Source organism: Rhagoletis zephyria, unplaced genomic scaffold (genome assembly GCF_001687245.7).
Source record: "Rhagoletis zephyria isolate East Lansing unplaced genomic scaffold, Rhagoletis_zephyria_1.1 Rzeph_scaffold_01099, whole genome shotgun sequence".
Classification (NCBI taxonomy): Eukaryota; Metazoa; Arthropoda; class Insecta; order Diptera; family Tephritidae; genus Rhagoletis; species Rhagoletis zephyria.
Window position 1 is genome coordinate 14,391 of NW_016158183.1, and position 21,282 is coordinate 35,672.

General features: G+C 35.8%; 1 protein-coding gene across 1 annotated transcript in view; it reads left to right on the plus strand.

Moving 5' to 3' along the window:
- Positions 1–3,918: 3,918 nt before the first annotated feature.
- The window catches only part of LOC108362783 (uncharacterized), a 72,675-nt gene continuing 55,311 nt past the window's right edge, over positions 3,919–21,282 (plus strand). Inside the window, exons 1-3 of the mRNA XM_017615928.1 lie at positions 3,919–7,059; positions 7,316–8,593; positions 8,650–9,154. Of these exons, the coding sequence (XP_017471417.1) occupies positions 3,919–7,059; positions 7,316–8,593; positions 8,650–9,154 (4,924 nt within the window). The remainder of the gene's footprint in view (positions 7,060–7,315; positions 8,594–8,649; positions 9,155–21,282) is intronic.

Sequence of the window (21,282 nt, forward strand, 5' to 3'; positions counted from 1 at the left end):
TCGCTAAAGGTCTGTCTGTTGGTCCGCTGGGGAACAATAGAAAAATGCGCTGTTTGTATATATACTCGCAGCTATTAATTTTCCATTAAGTGAATACTTTGGTTATTCGAAACTTTGTCGTAATTAATATAATTATGAAACAAGCGAAATGCTGTACATACATACATACGTATGTTATGTGTGTATATGCTTTTAGATTCGATATTAAATTAAGCGTTTTAATGGCACTCAAATTTTACAGGTGAATCGCGCGTAGTTATCCGCCATCGCTAATCGGATTATCGGTTTTATTATCATTACCATAATCATTATTGTTATTGTTATTACTCTCGCCATTGTCTGGCTAATTTGTAATTTTATTTGCAAAAATTTTCATAGAGTAGCTGCTTGCTATTGAAAACTGAGAGTTTGGCAACACCAAGGAAAAACTTTCAAGTGTTTTAAGTAAATTAATAAAACGCCGGGGGTTTAGTTGTTTTCGAAATAAAGATTTAAGTTTGTAGGAACTGGGATTTAATTTCGTAAACGTTAAAAGAATCTAAATGCAAATGAGCTCACCTTAAATCCAGTCCGATAGATATAAAAAATTTTGGTAGGCTGAAAAATCCTGGTTGCCAAAGTATGAGATTTGAGGGAGATTTAAAATTGGCTTTTGTGCGTGTTAAGTAAGGCTATTTAAATAACTCAGGAGTAGAATTGCGACAGACAGTCCAGTAGGCTACTGAAATTAAGAGATCAAAAAAGCATTTCCTTAGCATTCGACCGAATTGTTATTGAGCACTAAAGTACGAAAATAGGGCGTTTCATTACTGGGGCACGAATATGTAGTCTCATCAATGCATGTAGGGCGGTTTGGTTCGGTTGAAATATCTAGCACAGAGATGACCTACTCAAAACTCAAAACGAAGGCTCCATCTTGCTCTTTGCCCATTTGTTGTTGGATAATGCTCTTATAAAATGCGGGAAAATGGTTAAACGTTCTACAAATAAGTAGGTTGGTTTAAACTGTAATCTGCTCGAAAAGAAGCTAGAGTTGTAGCTTACTTACTTAAAAGAAACATGCCTATACCAAATCTAGGTCAAGCGTAAGTTAGAAATAAAGATTGATGATGCAAACAGGGCGTTTCTTCCGGGCCTAGATTTTCAAAGGAGACGGGATTTTTCTGAAAATTAAGTTGAAAAATAAAAAAATTAATTTAGTTTATTTAATATTCACATAAATGGTTACATTTTTAAAATTTGAAACGATTTTTGAATTAAAGGACTCTTTCCAGCCCTCAAGAAAAACTAAAAATTCATATGAAATGGCGCACAAGAAATGGAAAAGAAATTTTTATCTATAAAATTTTCTTAAATCAGTTTGCAGAACGCAAGAAAAAAATGCTCGTATATTTATTTCTCTAGGAAAATTTAAAGCAAGAGCAAAGTGTTTTTTCAAGCAAGAGAAAGAATGAAAAGTATTTCTTAAGGCAGTGTCACACGATAAAAATTGGGATGGAAATTTTTTTGTAGTCACTCTATTGGTACAATACAGCGAACTTCTATTGAAAAATTTGAACAAATTGATTGGGATAAACAAAAATATTTGTGCATTCACACGATTGTGATATAATTTTCAACAAATTTTGGGCAAATTCCCAATCGTGTGATACTGCCTTTATGATTTTTTTGAGAACTGGATTCTAAGCTTAAACAAGAAAAACTATTTTGCGTATTCAGTTTACCTGTACATCGAAAACCATTCTCCTTAGATGGAGTTTTTTAAAGAAAAATCATAATCCACTTACTACGAAAAAAAAACACTGAACAAGTAATGATTGAAAACGTTGGAAATGGGCTTAAAAAGGAAAAATTATTTTGTAGGGGCGCCGAGCACATATTTACTAATCAGACCCAGAAGCAATGTTAAAGAGAATATCGAGGCAAGGTATTACAGATTTATTTTTCTTGGTCTACAAAAGGCACTGTTGGTCAGTAGGTACATTCGGGCATGCGCTAGCCAAGGCCTACTCTCAAAGCTTATACCTTCAGCGTGGTAACTACAGCGGTGTGGTCTACTGCACTGTGCATATGGGTATGCCAGGCGTTTGCTACTTTACGCATACACATGTTTGGATTTATGACGAATAAAGCGCTATAATCGATTTTTTTTCATAACTGTTGGAACTATCTACTGGCAAGAAAACGGCCGATGCCTCGGATCAAGTAATTAGTCCAAGAAAACAAACAGCTTTTGGGAGAACGAATCAAACTTGTTTCACAAAATGTTCGTTAGAGCAAACTTTTTATAAAGCATGCCTCATCGTCAGTAAGGGTATGTACTAGAGTGCTCGATTATTCGGCTTTTGGCAGAAACCGGGTCTCGAGTTATTCGAAAATTGCAATTTGAAAGAAAAAATGAAGAAAAAACCGGCTGTCTGCATGCAATGCATGGAATCGAATGCAGTTTTCACCGATGGCTTTCTAACGGCCTAACTTCAAATTATAGGAAAATAATATAGAGTTGCCGTTTGTTTAAAATTTTAAAATACTTTCGTGGAAGGTTTCCAATTGCCTCAAAATTTTAATATGATTTAATTGATAATATAAGTTAAATATTGAAATATTGGTATCAAACCAAAGGGGTTTAGGAATATTTAGCGCCAAAAATATTTTTTAGGATGATTGCCACCTGTTTAAAAATTTGTATCAAACTATTAAATTGGTAAGATAAGAAAGTATACTGTCGAAGGTATTTGCGTTACGGTTAGCCAACGATTTAAAAATGTTTATTCAGACAAAGTTAAAGTACAAGATATGTTGAATCGAGTTATAGAAGTATAAATTAAATTTACCTTCGAAAATATATTATCCATAAAAAAAGATTAACTGTGTTTAATAAGTCGACAAGTTTTTTGAAAATCTCACTTAATAATGCTCTTCAAACTCTTAAGGTGCATAAAAATAAAATAAATGAAAATAAAATGTTCATTTAGGTGCTTTAATTTTTTGTTCGCAGCGACATCAGAAAANGCAAGATATGTTGAATCGAGTTATAGAAGTATAAATTAAATTTACCTTCGAAAATATATTAGCTAACACCCTTATCCATAAAAAAAAATAAACTGTGTTTAATAAGACGAAAAGTTTTTTGAAAATCTCACTTAATAATGCTCTTCAAACTCTTAAGGTGCATAAAAATAAAATAAATGAAAACAAATGTTCATTTAGGTGCTTTAATTTTTTGTTCGCAGCGACATCAGAAAAATCAAATAAAAATTCAAAATCAAAAGCAGATTTGCTTTCGGCTACAAACCGCTATGGTTACATACATATGTAACGATATGGTGACATGTCGGCAATATTGAAACGTTTATCGATGATTTTATCGTTATAATTATCCGTGTGCATATTAACCTTCGTGAATGTGTATATATATATTTATCGATATAAAAAAATTAATCATTTTTAAAACTTTCAAACTGGTTCTTAAAGTAAACATTTTTTATTTCCTTTTTTGCAGGTGACAACATGAAAAATGACTCCATACTGGAATACCTTACCGTTAAAATATCTACAGGGTTGTGAATATGCGCAAAGGTTTCAAGTAACGCAAACAAATTTTTAATCAAGTATTTATGAGCGATGATGCTCAATTAGTAATTAATTAATCATACGTCCCAGCATTTTGTGGCTCATCTATGTAACCGAAACTAGAGTCCATCGTTCACTCTAAACACACGCACACTGTCAACGAGAGCATTTGTGATACCAACATTACAACAACAACAACCACAACGACGCCAAAACGCATTAGCTGGCTTTCAGAGGTCGCGCAGCCGCTGCGCATTGATGTGCCACGCCATGGGGAGGCGAAACAGAGTTAGTGAGGCCAGCAACTATTTGCCAAACGCGCCGCAACAACCAACTATAATTAACATGATTACTGTTGCGGCAACACCACTACTACTTTTACTGCTGGTGTTGGTGTCTCCAACATCCACAACTGCCAACCAAAGTGAACAGCAGCAGCAGCAGGCGGGCGCTCCGCGGTCAGTTGGCAGCTTTGAAATGTTGCAGCTGCATTCAAATGCAGTTAATAAATCAAAAGTCATTAGTGGCGAGATTGTTGGCGCAGTCACGGCAAAGAAAATGGCATTGGCAATGAAGAAGGCCACTTTCGAAAGCGACGGCATTGCCAGGGGGCAAGTGTTGATGAACGGAGGCAGTGAGTTGCAGGAAGTTGCACAAATGAGTGATGTTAACAAAATGCGAGTGAAACAAAAAGAGCTACAAAAACAAATGTCGAATAAATTGTTAGCAACATCGTTGCGGATGCAACCGACAAAAACAAAAGAAGAATTCAGCGTTGAGGGGGACGAAGTTGAGGCAACGACAATGGCAACACTAATAAACGGGAATAGTAAACTTGTTGCTGCGAATTACACATTTTTGACTAGCAACAGCACAAAATACAAAAACTTTAGTGGTTTCAGCGCACTCACCCAGGTGCGGGCATTAATGGGTGGTGCAAAGGTGGTTGAGCGCTTAGAGAAACAAGATATGACCAAACTGTCACAGCTGCATTTAACGTCAGCTATTAGCAGCATAGCGGAGTTGAATGCCAGTGGCAAGAAGGAAACTGGGGATAATAACGGGAGTCGGGCGGCGGCAGCGAATAGCAATGCGGCAGCAACGAAGGCCAGTGAGTCTCAGAGCAGCAGTAAAGTGGCATTCTTATGGCTGAAAGCTATGCCAATAACGGCACGAACGCCGAAAGTAAGGCAGCCACTTACGCTAAGTCAAACAGGTAATAGCGATGTTGATGCAGATGCTCCAGCTGTTTACAAACTTCGCGTGGATGATGGAGATGGGGATGGGTATGGCAATGACTCTCTAATCAGCAGAGGCGCCAACAAGGTAGCCAATACAAGTTTCAAACAAATGTCGCAATTTGTTAGACCAGCTAGTACAGTAAGCATGGCAACAACAACACCAACAACGATCACACAAATAGTTAACTCAACAACGATGAAGGTTACTTCTGACCCTGAAGTAACAAGCAAAGTATTCGCAGAGGAGGTAAAAAACGGCAAAAGCTCTAGTAAGGTATTCGCTGCAGCATTGCGTACAAGCGAAAGTGCTACTGTGGCGGGACGACGAGACGAGAGTTTAAATTCCAAGTCAGCGATGACAGTAAATATTTTGCCAACAATTTCAAGTAGTTCAGCTGAAGGCGGCTTAAGAGCTGACAGCGTGAAGGAGGGGTGGTCTGATTCCGCGGAGAAGCCAAGAGTTATTCAAACTGTAAGCTCTAAAGACGAAAAGTCAGAGCAGGTAGGAAGAAATTTAAAAGAAAATAAAGGCGTGCAACCGACGGTAGACAATAATAATCTTGAAAGGCGCTTAGCGCGACTAAAGCTTACAAACACAAAGCCGAGTTTTAACAATGAAAATGCAAAGTCAGCTAAGAGTGAGAAGCCGATAAGCGCTGAATTGGCTGCACTGACAGATGAGTTGACTATGCCAGCGCAGTCAGGAAATGAGCAAGCGGAGCAAAAGCATTTTAAGCAAAATGATTTGCATGCAGTAGGCGGTGTAAGAGTAGCACATCAAGCTTCGAAAGGCGCAAAGCAATTAGCAGACAGTGTGCAAGGTGGGCGGCAAAGAGGTTTTCCACCACCGCAGCAATCAATTTCCAAAAGTCAAATGGATCTGCAGCGAGGATACACAGAGACAGAAGCGATGTATTTAGTGCACACAAAGCCGCCAGCTCAAGAATCACAGTTGATCACACACAAGCCACGTCGACAAAGCAACCACTTGGAACAGCAAAGCGACCACTTGCCGACAAAGTCGAAAGCGCAACAAATTCCCATGCCACTGGAAGGTGAGGTGGCAGGGAAAGACAAGTACTTTAGCCAAGCACCGAATGCGGCAGTAGCCGTGCAAATAGATGGACTTAACCTTGCCGAGAAGCGAAGAAAAATGCAGAGACCAGAATTGAAGGAAACAAACTGGCAATCAAAGCCTCGTGAGGAGCAGTTGGCGGCGCTCGGAGAACGAGTGTATGAAACTGAAAATATTTTAGCGCTAAATGAGCTATTCTTTAGTAAACAGCAAACTTTAAAGAAACCTAACAATCAAAGTGAATTAGCAGCACGGCAGCAGCAGCAGCAGCATAAAATGTTGTTCGAAGCAGTTAGTGCTGAACGAAAAAATCCTAAGCTGGCCAAAGTGAAGAACAAGGCAGCGAAGTCAGTGGAAACTTTCACCAAAATTGGCGAACAAGCAAAACTTGCAAACAACCAAAGCGCCACTCATGGAGGCAGCACAAATAAAAGCTTAAGTGGCACAAATGAGAATGCAATGCCGAAGCTTAACCGCGACAAGTCAACAGATGAGGCCAAGTTGTGGCAAAAAACAAGAAGCGAGACAGAATTTAGGGCGAACGTTGATTTGAGTAAGCAGGCAGTGGCCGAAAGCGCGGGCTACAGCCAGCGAGGAGACAGCAAGAGAAAAGTGCCTGAAGAACTGCAGCGCGCACTGAAATATGCAAACAAACAAGTCGGCGACGATGAACCTACGACTACTGTGTCCAAGCAGCGAGCGGGTGAGTTCAGTGTAGCTGTGGCAGCTGAGTCATTGTGGAGACAAGACGAAAAGCAGCTAGAGCAGAAGCTGACTAATGCGCGCCAAAGCACAGATTTCGCAGAAGCTCAGAGCAAAGTAAATAACTCAGCGGAAATGCAAGGCATACATTTTTTAAATAAGACAAATATGACGGAACGTCAAACACTATTTACGCTTGGGAATAATAACAGCAAAATTGCGGACAGCTACACTAACACAAGTGAACTGAAAGCTGCGGGTTTTAAGCGCAGGCCGATGATAGATAGCAATGCGGCAGATACCAAAGCTATAGGCGCAAAAGAAACTTTACTAAATGCGAAGGAACCGATCAAAAAAAGTTTACTAGTTAATGTGAATTACAGCGCAAAAATGACGGCACAACCAATTGTGGAGATTAACGAACACGAACAGGAGAATGAACTAGCAAAAAATTTACCCAATAAACAAGTGAAACTCACAAAAAATTTGCATACTACAAATGAAAATATTATAGCGGGAGAAACAATTTTAAATGCGCCTAGCNCAACAGGAGAATGAACTAGCAAAAAATTTACCCAATAAACAAGTGAAACTCACAAAAAATTTGCATGCTACAAATGAAAATATTATAGCGGGAGAAACAATTTTAAATGCGCCTAGCAAGAAAATAGAGCCTGGATTAGTTGTACCGCCAAAGTTACACCTCGAAAATCACCCGAAACAGCTCACGCCAGCAATCACTCCGCAGATGGAGGAAAGGAAAAAATTCGTAAATCTCTTAATGAAGCCGCAAAACTGCACACTCGCCACATTTAATGATAGTAAGCGCACAACCAATGAAATGGCAGCGCAACAGCCCGCCGTCGAAGAAGTACAGCTCATCTCAATCCCTCTATTAAAGGACGACAGCCGCTTTACAAGCGATAAGGGAAATGAAACGCGAGACGCTCAACGGCAGACTATCAAACAAAGTGATTGGGATGCTGTTAGTTTGCCGCTACCGCTGTTGGATTACAACGAGCGCACCGAAAGCGAGACTATGGCAGACTGGCAACAAAGGCAAAACCGAGTAGCAGCCTACATACGCCGCCCTGACATGCGAACGGGTGAGGCACTAAAGCTGAATGCCACATTGTTCAACGCTGATGGCGAAGTGGTCGCGAAGGAGGACGCCAACGATGATAACTCAAAAGCGGAAGCAAAAGAAAAAGCGCCAACAACGAGTACAACCACAACAGCCACAGTAAACACAATGCTAGAGGAAATGATGAGCGCGCGCACAGTGAGCCACATGGATGCTACCACGATAATCAATTTGGATGTCGGCGAACGGCTGGTAAATGGAGCAGCTGCAGCAGCGGCGACTGAGGCGGAAATCAATGCGAACAATACGCACCAGCTTCATTACGCAGCCCCAAATGTAAATGCCACCAACATGAAACTTTCCAAAGCAACACATGACAACGCAACAGATGTGGATGCGGTGGCGCAGACGGGTGCTAGCGCTGCAACAATGAGGACCAACATTGACGCTAACAATGAGAGCGGAAATAATGCCTCAGGTCTATTTAATTCCAACAGATTGCCAAAGCACAATCAAGCGACTGAAAAACCAATTACAACAATAAAAAATGTTACAACAGGCACATTACTTCAAACAACAGTCACAATTCCTGATACCTCAAATAGCAATACAACCAATGCTACGCCTGCCAAATGGTCGCCAACAACAACTACAACAGCTGTATTGGCGGATACAACTAGCAATAACCCAAAAAGCGCATGCAATAACACTTCAGAGAGCATTATCGGTATTACCGCCGCAGGCAACTCAAATGCCGCAGCACACGCAACCACAGAACCGTCGACAGTATCGAGCACCACTGCCAAAGCTGCTGTCACAGCGACAATAGCCACATCTTTGGTGTCCAAAGTAATGAACTCCGCAGTGAAGGCGCAACCAACGGCGTCAGCAGCAACAATAACACGCTCAGATTGGACAGCAAATGGTACTCAGCCAACAGGAGATACTACGTTCTTTCTGCTGCCGNCGTGAAGGCGCACCCAACGACGTCAGCAGCAACAATAACACACTCAGATTGGGCAGCAAATGGTACTCAGCCAACAGGAGATACTACGTTCTTTCTGCTGCCGACCTTGGCTGGACTAACGTCAATAACGACACCAACAATAGCGACACAGTATGCTTTGATGTCCACCGCAGCAGCAGCGGCATCGGCATCGGCAGCAGCAATCATGTCCACGCCAACTGCAACTAGCACCACGGCGGCAGCCGGTGCTGCATGGCCCGTAAAGCACGCTTCAGTAATGGAAGGCGATGTCATACTGGGCGGCCTGATGATGGTCCACTCACGCGAGGATAGCATCACATGTGGCCCGATTATGCCACAGGGTGGCATTCAGGCGCTCGAGGCCATGCTCTACACGCTGGATCAGGTGAATAAGCAGCAACTGTTGCCGAATGTTACGCTGGGCGCACACATTTTAGACGATTGCGATAAGGATACCTATGGACTGGAGATGGCGGTCGATTTCATTAAAGGTAAGTGCTTACAAGGCGATGCTGCAAAGCAATAAATTGACTTGGCTAGCAATAAATAGCAGCCAAGGCATAAATAATAGTGGAAAAAGCAATTTAGAAGCTAAGGTATTTCAATCACAGCAAAATTACGAAACAATTGACGATACTTTCAAGCCATAATGGAGTGTGTATGTGAGTGTGAGTTCGTTGGTAGGCCATTGTAATTTTTGTAAGGTATGGTAATTGTGTGGAGAAATGAGAAATATTTAGGCCAAAACTGAAAACTGGCAAGAATAACAGAATATTGCAAAGTAGTCCAGAGCTATGTATGTATCTTCGGCATTCTGCAAGCGACCATCACTTATGCGCTGGCGTCTCCAATTTGGGAGCTGGAGGTACTTTTTGAAAATAAAAACAAATTATTGCATCTGTTGCAGGACAGACGTGTTTGCTCTTACAGAGAACTGTCAGTTGTTCAAGCTCAGCAACAACCTATGACGGGCGCATTGTCAACTGCTCAGATAGTCGGGCTCTGAATATGCATTTCATAATTGAAAAATTTTAGTGAAATTTTAATTTTAATTTTTAGGTTAACATGTACTGTTGGAACTTAAAATTTCAAAAAAAGTCCCAAGTTCGGAAAAAATCCTTAAATAATCCCAAATGCCCCAAAATATACAAAAAAAGTCCAAAAAGTTCCTGGAAAAAACAACACGAAAAAAATCCAAACATAACATCCAATAAGTCCCGACGCGATCAGAAAGCACCCAAAATGTTTCGAAAAGTCCCAAAAAATTCCGAACTGTCTCAAAAGCTACCGAAAAAACTGGAAAAAATTCTGAATAGTTGAATTATTCCGGCGAAAACCTTTAAAAAATTTAAAAATAAACAAAGTTCGAAATATCGCGAAAAAATAATCTAAAATAACCTTAAAAACTCCGAAAAGTTCCGTCTCCAAAAATACCGAAAAATTGCCCGAAAACTTGCAAATCTTGAGAAAATCTGCAAAGAGTCCTAAAACACCGAAGAAATTTGAAAAATCTGAAAAAGTTTCGAGAAGTCTCAAAAAAATTTCCCTCTGCCAAAAACATAAAAAATAAAAGTCAATGGCTGATTTATATTGATGACATTTAAAAGTAAAAGTCAATGACTGATTTTTATTTCTATATTTATTTTATAAATAAAATTCTTCGATAACTGTTATCTAAGACATATAATTTAAAAATCAAAACTAACTGTTATTTGCAGATTATTTAGATAAAAATTAAAAATAATTGTGATTTTGGATTTATAAAATAAAAATCAGAAATAACTGTTATTTGAGGGGTAATGAAATAAAAGTCAAAAAATAACTGTTAAACAGTGATTTAAAAAAAAAAAGTTGTAACTGTTACGGTCCCTGCTTAAAAAACAAATGGAATCATCTCCAAAAATTAAATGATATCGAAAAATTCGAGAAAATCTCAGAATTTCTGAAAGAGGACCGAAAAATCAAAAATAATTTCTTAGTATCTAGTTATTAAATTTTACAAAAGAGAAAAATACTCAAGATATTAAGATCAAAGTCATGGGGATAACTGATCCTTCAACTTGAAATGGTTCTAATGGTGTCTTAGAAGAAACGATAAAAGCATTTTTCCCAATAAGATTGCAAAACTCGAAAATATATTTTACTTAAAATATTTGGTAGAGTATTATTAGTAAAGCCCAGTAAAGAAGCACCGAGTGTAGTTTGTCTGTCGAACTTGAGTCAGACTCACTCTGACGCCACTTGCAGATCCAATCCCATCAAATTCATATTCCGCTCATACATGCATTTGAAAAGGTAACTAATAATGTTTAGTAACAACACATAGTCGATGCGGTGCCTGTATTAAAGTGTATTAAATTATCCTTAGCATGCCACACAACAGTCACACATCCCTCCAATATGCCAGCGTCTAAGTACTAAAGCTTGTCTGACCACTAAACTGGACATCATGAAACCAGTATTAAGATTCGCAGAAGCAACAACAGCGTTACTAGAGGAAATAACAGTGCTCCACCAGCAGAGGAAAGAAAAACTTTCATATATCGCAAGAGCATAAGGGAATGCTCGTAAATCATTGAAATGGCCTTGATTTCCGGTAACAGGGTGTATGAAAACTGGTAGAGAGAGTACTTTGCTTGCAAGTTGGTGGTAGTCACACGCAGAGTGTACAATATGTGCGTGTATGTACATACATATGTATGCAGTTATGTTTTGAAGAGAAAATATATGACTTAAGATTCATTCATGCATGTTGCATAAATAGAAATACATACATATATATGTACTATATGTATATAACGGTGTTTATATGCATACATAAATATATTACCTTGAGGGTACGTAAACGAAAGGTTAATAGTACCATGTAGTGAAAATTGTCCGAGTACTCTTAAAGAACTACTTAGCATTTTATTTTCGCTGTAGTTTTCTGGTATCTCTGTACATGTATAAAATAGTTTTTAAGTTATTTAAACTAAGTCAAACCGAGCATTTGGAAAATGCCTAAGAAAGCAGAGTACACTGGTGTTGGGGTAATTTGGTTAAAAAAAAAATCAACTGCAGGTGGTAAACCATTTTCCGTTTGCTTAAAATTGAAGAAGTTTTGTATGTTCAATATCCCATAGCCGATTCGTAGAGACTCGTGTGAAAAATATGTTTTAATCGATACAAAGTAAAACGCTTATTTGACCCAACTAATGAAAGCCGGATAGAAATATTCACTGGGAATTATTTCGAGACAAATTACATCCTACATCATTAGTATCCTATTATTTCTAATACTCGACGGCAATTGGTAAACTTAAGCCTATTATGAAGAAGCTTACTTTCCTAAGAAATATGCATGAATTAGTAGTAAAGCTACATAAACACCAAGCCATTCAAAGTAAAATTACTGTGAGTTTGTTGCTTTTATTTTGCTCATGGACATCGAAATGTAAAACTAATCTGCTGCTACATTTTCTCAAGAAGAAGAAATATACATATGTATGATTATGTGAAAATTTGTAGCAAAATATATACATATTTAATACCATAATTTCAATATGTACATATATATATATGTATATTGAATGCTTTTGTTGTGTTTTAACAACCAAAAACCCCAAAAACATCGATCACAAAAATGTTTAGCATCTGGACAGCTGACTAACCGACAAAAGCAAGTGATATATCAAATTAAAGGTAATTAAATTCGTTTTTTTTTTTGCTTGCACTTTAGTTTTCATATACATAAAACCTGTATACGTTTTGACTTATTTACAAAAAATTAAAAAGATATTTTTTGTTTACAAAACTAGGAAAATTCTCGATTTACATATATTGTAAAAAAATAAAATAAAACGATTTTGGGGAAAAAATTTTAATATTTTGTCAAATTTTTGACTAAATATAACACGTAAATAAAATATGTATCCACAATTTTTTTTTATTGTCGCGTACTTTTTGTAAAAATGGTAAAAGAGTAAACAATTGTTTATCGAAAAACCTTTTGTTATATAATTTTTTACGACAGTAATTTTTATAACAAAAAAATCTTAAGCCGGTGGCATTACTTATATCATGACAGGCCCTTATTTATTTCTTTAATCAAATCTCGTTATTTTGCGATATCTCGAAAACTGCATAACAGAAAAATTTATGTGAATTTTCGAACTTAGCTAGAGATTTACATGGGATTTAATGTTTTCATTCGTGCGCTTTTTGGCTTTAAACTAGTGTAACCGATTCATCACATTCTTGGCATTTAAGCATACTTTTACGTGAAGTAGAATAAGTAGATGTCAACTGGCATTACTTTCGTGGATAAGGACGCACTGTGTAAATGTTTTGCGTTCCTAAAATTTCAAGAAAATCATAAGTGAGAAGCTACATGAAAATTGCATTGAAACTGCCAAATACTACACTACACTACACTCTCAAGAAAGAGTGCGGATATTTTCTGCTTCGAAGAGTTACGAAAATGCTCAGCAGCTAAAATAGCTTTCCGCGAATAAATATATGTTTTTAAGAAAATATATTCTTCGATAAGTTGCCTACCACAGCTGCGGTATAAATAACTTAAGCGATTGATGCTGTATTTAAGTTATTTTCCACACAAAATTCATTCCAAATATTATGGCGTTTAGTACTTCTACATAGTTAGATACTCATACACACTTGTAGGAGCGATAAAACGTAGCTAAATAGCTTACATTGCTGGTGTAAACTTACCATTGAATCCGCAATATTTGTGCAGACTACGAGTATACATACATACATACATATATGCGCATAATATCGCAGTTGTACAAACCCACTTATCTACTGTGTGCTGAGTAAGTACCCACATGGGCGTTGCGCTCAACTAAATATTTATACACACTATTAAGTGCGCTTGCGAATCTAATGAAAATATATTACACATACTACTTCATTTTGTTCAAATAAATACTTGCGCGCGCATCTTCATTTTTCTTTCTTGTTCTCGGATGTACCTCTTCTAAGTAAGTATTTGTTCAACTGTGCAATATTGAGTATTTGGCTTCTACACAAAAACGAGTGAAATTGTGTTGTGTGGGCTGCTCGCGTTAAAACTATAATGGTAGTTGAATAATCGGTTGCCATTAATTTTTAATCTTTATTGTTATACTCAATTGCGTACAAGTGTAAAGTTAGTGCACGAAGGCACACATAAGCTGAAAAAGCCCTTTGCGATACCACTGGCCGAAGCATTTTTGTTTTTTCCCATCCCTTTCCCTCCCTTAGTAATTGAAGAAACGAATGCGTTTAATGTAGCAAGGAAAATTAGGAATGTTCGCCGAGTTCAGGTGGGCTAAACAGTCTAAAAAGTACTTGTTGAAGAAGTGGCTGCACCTTTTGGCTAGTGCGGGACAGTGGAATAGATAATATTCGATTATCTCCACATCTTCCTTGTCTGTGCGACTGATTGGATAGCCCAGTCATTTCCGGTGCGTTCCCATCAAGCAGTGTTCGGTGATTACTCCGACTACTAACATGAGAGGAGAGCGGTTCAACCGACTGATGCGTTCTTTGTATAAAGATCTTGTCCAGGAATTCTCGAAATTATACGGCCAATAATTGTCTAGAACTTTTTAACCCTCTAACGATTTATTCAGACTCTCGAAATAATAGGTCGAAGGACCCCTACATGAGGAAGCTAATGGGTTAAAATGTTCCAAACAATTATTTCTCGTGAAATTTTACTATAAATACCGTAACTAAATTTTTCGCTCTGAAATGACTTTTTGCACTTAAGCTCAGTATCCAGCTCTTAAGAAAACGGTAAAGAAAAAATTGGCATTACTGCTTTAAGGAAATTTAACATAGAAAGAATAAAAATTTCTTAGCCATTTCTAATACGTCATTTTATATGGAGCTCTTGCTTTTCTGGAGAGCTGGATACTAAGCTTTACTGTAACAACCCCCAGGCAAACTCAATATGGCCATCACAAAAAAACTTTTACCTAAGAATGCAACAAGGTTAGGAGGTTTTTCTTCATCGGTCTGGGTCTGTCACCCTGAGTTAGAATCATTCCGCTTCCAAAAATACTGTTGCACTGTGTACTTGGCGCTCAAATTTTTCTGAGCTGAACTTCTTCTACTATTTGTAGAGTGCAATTTGTTGTTTTCACAAAAATGGAGGGCCTACAGTTTTACGCAGCAGATGGTTCTTAAGAGAAGCTTTTTCATGGTAGAAACATAGCCGGTGGTTTTTGCTTATTAAATATTTCGCACTTGTGTGCGGGCAAATTGAGACGCATGAGAAAAAAAAAATTTCGACTTTAACTCAGTAAATTCGGCCTTAAAAGCAGAGAGTTTGTTTAAATATTTATTTTAATTCTTTAAATTCGCATTTTACCATTAAAAAATATTATTATTTCGCAGTTTTCTAATTGCTTTTTACAGAAGTGCCAGGAGAACCAATCAGGCAACAAAAAAAACTAATTGAAAAAAAACACAAATTTTAAGCTTGAAAATCTTTTGGCAGTAAAATAAGTGTCCGCCAAAACTATTACATATCGGAAATATGTACAAAATGGCAAACTGTTACGTGACAACAAAGCATCAATGCAAACCATAAAAANGGAAAAACTAATTGAAAAAAAACACAAATTTTAAGCTTGAAAATCTTTTGGCAGTAAAATAAGTGTCCGCCAAAACTATTACATATCGGAAATATATACAAAATGGCAAACTGTTACGTGACAACAAAGCATCAATGCAAACCATAAAAATTATATTGTTGCGCTCAAGTTGCGATTTGACTAAAAAAAAAACTGGTAAATTCATTGTTTCTATATGCAACATTTACGCATGCATGCACGTGTTCATACCAATTTTCATAACTTTCTAGCACACATACATACATATGTGTTTTTATATGAATTTGCTGTTAGAATGAGTATTTTTTGCTTGCAATACTCTCTGATGGTCTCTGACAGTTTGATTGCTTTCCGGTTTGTAAAATAGTCACACATTAAAAAGAAAAAATCCTTCTCGAATATTTGGATTTCAAAACGCTGTGACACTTGGACACGCTTGCGTAACTTTGTTGGCCCAATTTAAGTTGTTTTTCTATTGAAGTAAACTTGTTTTCCTATTTGTTTAAAGCTCCTGTTTTTGATTTGATTTCCAATCGCTAAGTGCAAATGCGACAATTTGTTGGATATTTTCCTTTCCAATTAGCTCTCATATCAATTTTCCCAATTTATATCGGTGCAATCAATGTCAATTAATGTACTGAGTTCGATTTATATTTTTCTTAATAAAATTCACATATACGTCCTACTGCATATTGAGTATTTTTTTGCGGCTCCTGTACATTTGTGATAGAATACCAAAACATATCTCCTCATCAGATTTTTTGCGAGAATNTTATTTTTAATTTGATTTCCAATCGGTAAGTGCAAATGCGACAATTTGTTGGATATTTTCCTTTCCAATTAGCTCTCATATCAATTTTCCCAATTTATATCCGTGCAATCAATGTCAATTAATGTACTGAGTTCGATTTATATTTTTCTTAATAAAATTCACATATACGTCCTACTGCATATTGAGTATTTTTTTGCGGCTCCTGTACATTTGTGATAGAATACCAAAACATATCTCCTCATCAGATTTTTTGCGAGAATTCAGTGGAAGTGGAACTTTCATACGATTCCTGATTTACTNGCAATACTCTCTGATGGTCTCTGACAGTTTGATTGCTTTCCGGTTTGTAAAATAGTCACACTTCGAAAAGAAAAAATCCTTCTCGAATATTTGGATTTCAAAACGCTGTGACACTTGGACACGCTTGCGTAACTTTGTTGGCCCAATTTAAGTTGTTTTTCTATTGAAGTAAACTTGTTTTCCTATTTGTTTAAAGCTCCTGTTTTTGATTTGATTTCCAATCGCTAAGTGCAAATGCGACAATTTGTTGGATATTTTCCTTTCCAATTAGCTCTCATATCAATTTTCCCAATTTATATCGGTGCAATCAATGTCAATTAATGTACTGAGTTCGATTTATATTTTTCTTAATAAAATTCACATATACGTCCTACTGCATATTGAGTATTTTTTTGCGGCTCCTGTACATTTGTGATAGAATACCAAAACATATCTCCTCATCAGATTTTTTGCGAGAATTCAGTGGAAGTGGAACTTTCATACGATTCCTGATTTACTAGGCCAACGCGCTACCGCTAAGTTAATTTAATTATTTTATTTTTAAAAGCGTTTTAACATCCTATATATGTAGTTAAATGTTAATTCAATGCTAACTTTAGCATTAATATCTTTGTTAGCTGCATTCTGTAATCACAATTTTATGTTAAGTTGTTCTCTGGTTAAGAAATACATCACATAAAACTTTAACAACAGCAAACAAAAGCTACTCTCAGGACATTTAGTATCCAAAAAGCTGTAAGTGCTCTGAGCTTCTCAATTTGAAACTAGCGGCGAAGGACTAAAATGCAAAGCTAAAAGGATTCTAAGCTCCTAACATGAAGCTTTCGATGTTGTCAGCTAAGAGTAAAAGCACTAGGAACTTTTTGGTAGAAGTTGAAATTTAATTTTGGGACAAAGGACATGCCAGTTTTATACATAGAACTGTGTAATATTATAGGAAATAATTTTGATATGTAAGAAGGATAAATTAACCTTGGAAATTTACTCATTAATCTCTTAAGCAGTTTACTTTAGAGTACTTGACTACTTGGGTCGAACAAATTTATGGACAGAAAAGAGCGGGTGATTCCAGACGGGTAAGTCTTTTTGATAATACCGAGGATTTTTTATTTTCTCCTGCGTCAGGACTACTTTTTTTGTCTACGGGTGACAATAAATAATAACAATTGGGCTAAGGGTTATTGTACATTTTATAGCCAGCGGTAACGGGAAGGTACCTACAGTCGCGGTCAAAAATGAATGAACGGTGTTTCGTTTTTAATATTTACAATGTTTTTCAAGTTAAAGTTTTTGTTGTTATTTTTTTATAAATGTGGTTCGTGCTTTAACAAAAGCCATATATATCACACTTTCACTTTATACAGGATTTAGAAAAATCCACAAATTTTCATCTCAATTTCGAGATTTTTAACCAGATTTTTTTTTTTTTTAATTTTTGGCCTATGCTGTTAACGAGATTATAAAATTTTAGTAAAATTAGTGCAAGCTTTGAGCGGATAAAAAATCGCATTGATTTTTAATAATTTTTTTTTGCTGTCGGCTTTTTTTGTATTTTTTTTTTTTTCATATAAATAGCGATATTTAGGAAAACTGGCGTTGGCTTTTCTATTTTCTTCGAAAAAGGTCTTGCGCATATTCTTCCACAAAAAAATTCATGTTTATATGGAAAAAAGTGCAAAATTACCTTGTCCAGAGTAATAGAACCAAGCTATGTGTGCCTGCACTCAACACATTTTTAAATTCCATACCTTCTACGTTAGAAAAATTAAATTGGTAGAAAAACTTTTATACTACGAGTAATTTTTGCTATTGATTTCAATCATCGCGACCTGTTACTAGGTAATCAATTAATCGGTGTTTTTTTATTTGCAGGTAAGCGCACTAGCTGTGATTTATAAATACATATTTAGATATGTATACTTGTGCCACAAAGCAACTAATCGATGTGAGTATGCTTGTGTATTGCTATGGTGCGCAGATTATTAAGTTTTAATTAAAAATAAATTAATTGGTTTAAGGGTATGTGTGAGATGCATGTATGTACAATAGGGTGGTCCAAAAAAAATATACTTCTATTCTTTTATTTTGAAATCAAAAAATATTTAGAGGTCGCTCAAAGCGCNCTCATCGCGACCTGTTACTAGGTAATCAATTAATCGGTGTTTTTTTTATTTGCAGGTAAGCGCACTGGCTGTGATTTATAAATACATATTTATTCTTTTATTTTGAAATCAAAAAATATTTAGAGGTCGCTCAAAGCGCTCAAAGTTTTGCACGTATTTTATACGGACAGAAACTTTTCGAAGAAATGGTATGAAATTCTTTAAGTCAATAATTTTCGATCGGAAAACTCTGGTTCTCTTCAGGAGACTTCCAACAATAGTACCCAATTGTTTATTTAACCATTTTTTAATACTAACGATTTTTTATTGGTGCCCCCATTGCATTTCTTTCGGGTTTTTGACGGACCTATAAATTATAGTTCCTATGAAAAAATGGTTAAATAAACAATTGGGTATTATTATAAGGAATAATGATTTTTTCAATGCAATATTTAAAATATTTTTCATGATACCTTATTTTATTTTTTCATACAAATAAAGCTAATTCTACAACAAAGACCATGTAAATCAAAATGTCAATCTTTGAATAAAATTAAGAAAAATGCACCAAATTTTCATCAAAATTTCAGCCTTTGTGATTCGAATTTTTACAAAAGTTCGAGTTTTCAGTTTTATAGCCCATTAAATTTCAGTAAAACTGCAAGCTTGAAGTTGCTAAAAAGTCCTGTTGATTTTTGATAATTTGTTGCGCAACACTAAAAAAATAATTAACAAAAAGCAACGGAATTAGAAAACCATTTTGAATACCCCAAAAAAAGTTAATGCCAAATATTTCTGTGGGAGACTGTAGACACATATATAAATATGTAGTATGTATGTGGCTTGCCACTTGATGTGCAAGCAAAAATCATGGGTAAATATGTAATTGTCAGTGTCAGGTGTGTAGGTGTATATTTTTACTGCAATTAGCAACGGAAATCATTTACATACTTGTTGATTTATATCTTATTAAATATTTTATGTAGTTGCTTGCTCCACATCATTTGCAATCAATTTGTGGTTATGTAAGTATAATTATTTTCAACTCGTTATGGCTTTAACATTTTTCTATCTCTTTATTGTGCGACTAGGCACTTGCGGATTTGATTCGCCGCAGTTAATGAATTTGTGGGCACATCGAATGAATAAATAAATAAATACTTACAAAATGCATTAATTATTAAAATAATAGATAGATATGATTGTAAGCTACTTGAGCATGCTTTGATTAAACTTGAATGAATATAGAGAGAAATTTTGAAAGCAAAGAATTAATTCATAAAAATGCTAATATTTCAGCCACTTTGCTATCAGAGAGACATAAATTTGAATACGCTCTCAAAAAGTAACGCTGATGTGCCAGATTTTTATTTTTTGATAGCATCTCGTGCGGTTACAATAACAATAACAGCTTATATTTAGATGTGCAGTCGAACACCTCTATAACTAATTGCAAAAAAAATTTAAATTACTATAACTAATTGCAAAAAAAAAAAAAATTAATTATACAGAGAATTCGTTATATAGAAAAAGAGAAGAAAATATTTAGTTCTTTAATGGTAATTTTGGTTTTAACTACATCGTTGTAAAAAAACGCTATATGGAAATTCGTTATAAGGGAACAAAATACACTAAAAGCAGAACGAAAAAGTGACATTCTTCAAGTTGATTCGCCAAAGAGTTTGAACTGGATTTTATTTTAATATATGGTCTTTGCTTGAATCTAGCCAGTCTTTGCTTGAATCTAGCTAGTCTTTGCTTGAATCTGGCCACATGTTTTAATAAATTCTCGGAAAAAATCGATGCCACTCCTCTCTCNAGCTTGAATCTAGCCAGTCTTTGCTTGAATCTAGCTAGTCTTTGCTTGAATCTAGCCACATGTTTTAATAAATTCTCGGAAAAAATCGATGCCACTCCTCTCTCCTTTATGTATATGCTACTCACTACCGTTCAGCCAAGAAAATAACAAATTTTTACCAAAATTGTCCCTCACTTGGGCGTATAAGTCATATGTAAAAAAAAAAGAACTCATCAAACAAACACCTAAATTTCAGTAAATGCTGCCCAAATGTTTACGAGCTTCTCGTTAGTTGTATTGCATCCATTGTACGGTGAGACTTTTATTGCTGGCTGTTTATTGACTTTTTTATTGGCTCTTTATTTAACCTTTTACAACATTGTGTGTTGTTTTTAATAGAACTTTAGCGGGGAAAATTCTCATGACCGTGTGTTATTGCTGGTTTATTAGGGTTACGGATGTTATGTCTTTTATGAGGAAATGTGAATTATATGCATGGAATCGTGAGTTTTTTTGAGGGTGCAAGATTTTAAAAATTTCAAAACAAAAAGGGAAAATTTGCGGAATTTCATAGAGATGATTAATTCAAAAATTATTTAAAAAATTAGTGCAATTTAGAGTAACAAAATGAACACCAAATGAAATAAAATATTCTGTAAAATGTAAAAGAAGTAATGTTTTAAACGGTTTAAAACGACGAAAAAAAAAAAAAATAAATAAATAAATAATAATAATGCGATTTTAATAAATATTATTTTTATTGAGGTAATAAAGTTAAGGTGGCAAAATTAGAGTATGTGGTCGCGTATATATTAGTTGGTGTACAATTTCTTCAAACATATTTAAATATTGCAAATTTTCAGGTAAAATTTTTAAAAGGACATTTTCCATACCCATTCGTCCTCATGAACTTAATCTATTTCTTTTTTTTATTCTAAAGAATATTCTCTTTTATTTTACACCCACATTGTTATTCTATATTGCATTGAACTTTTAAATAAATTTTTGAATTAATCATATTTTTTTAAATTTTGAGGTCTTT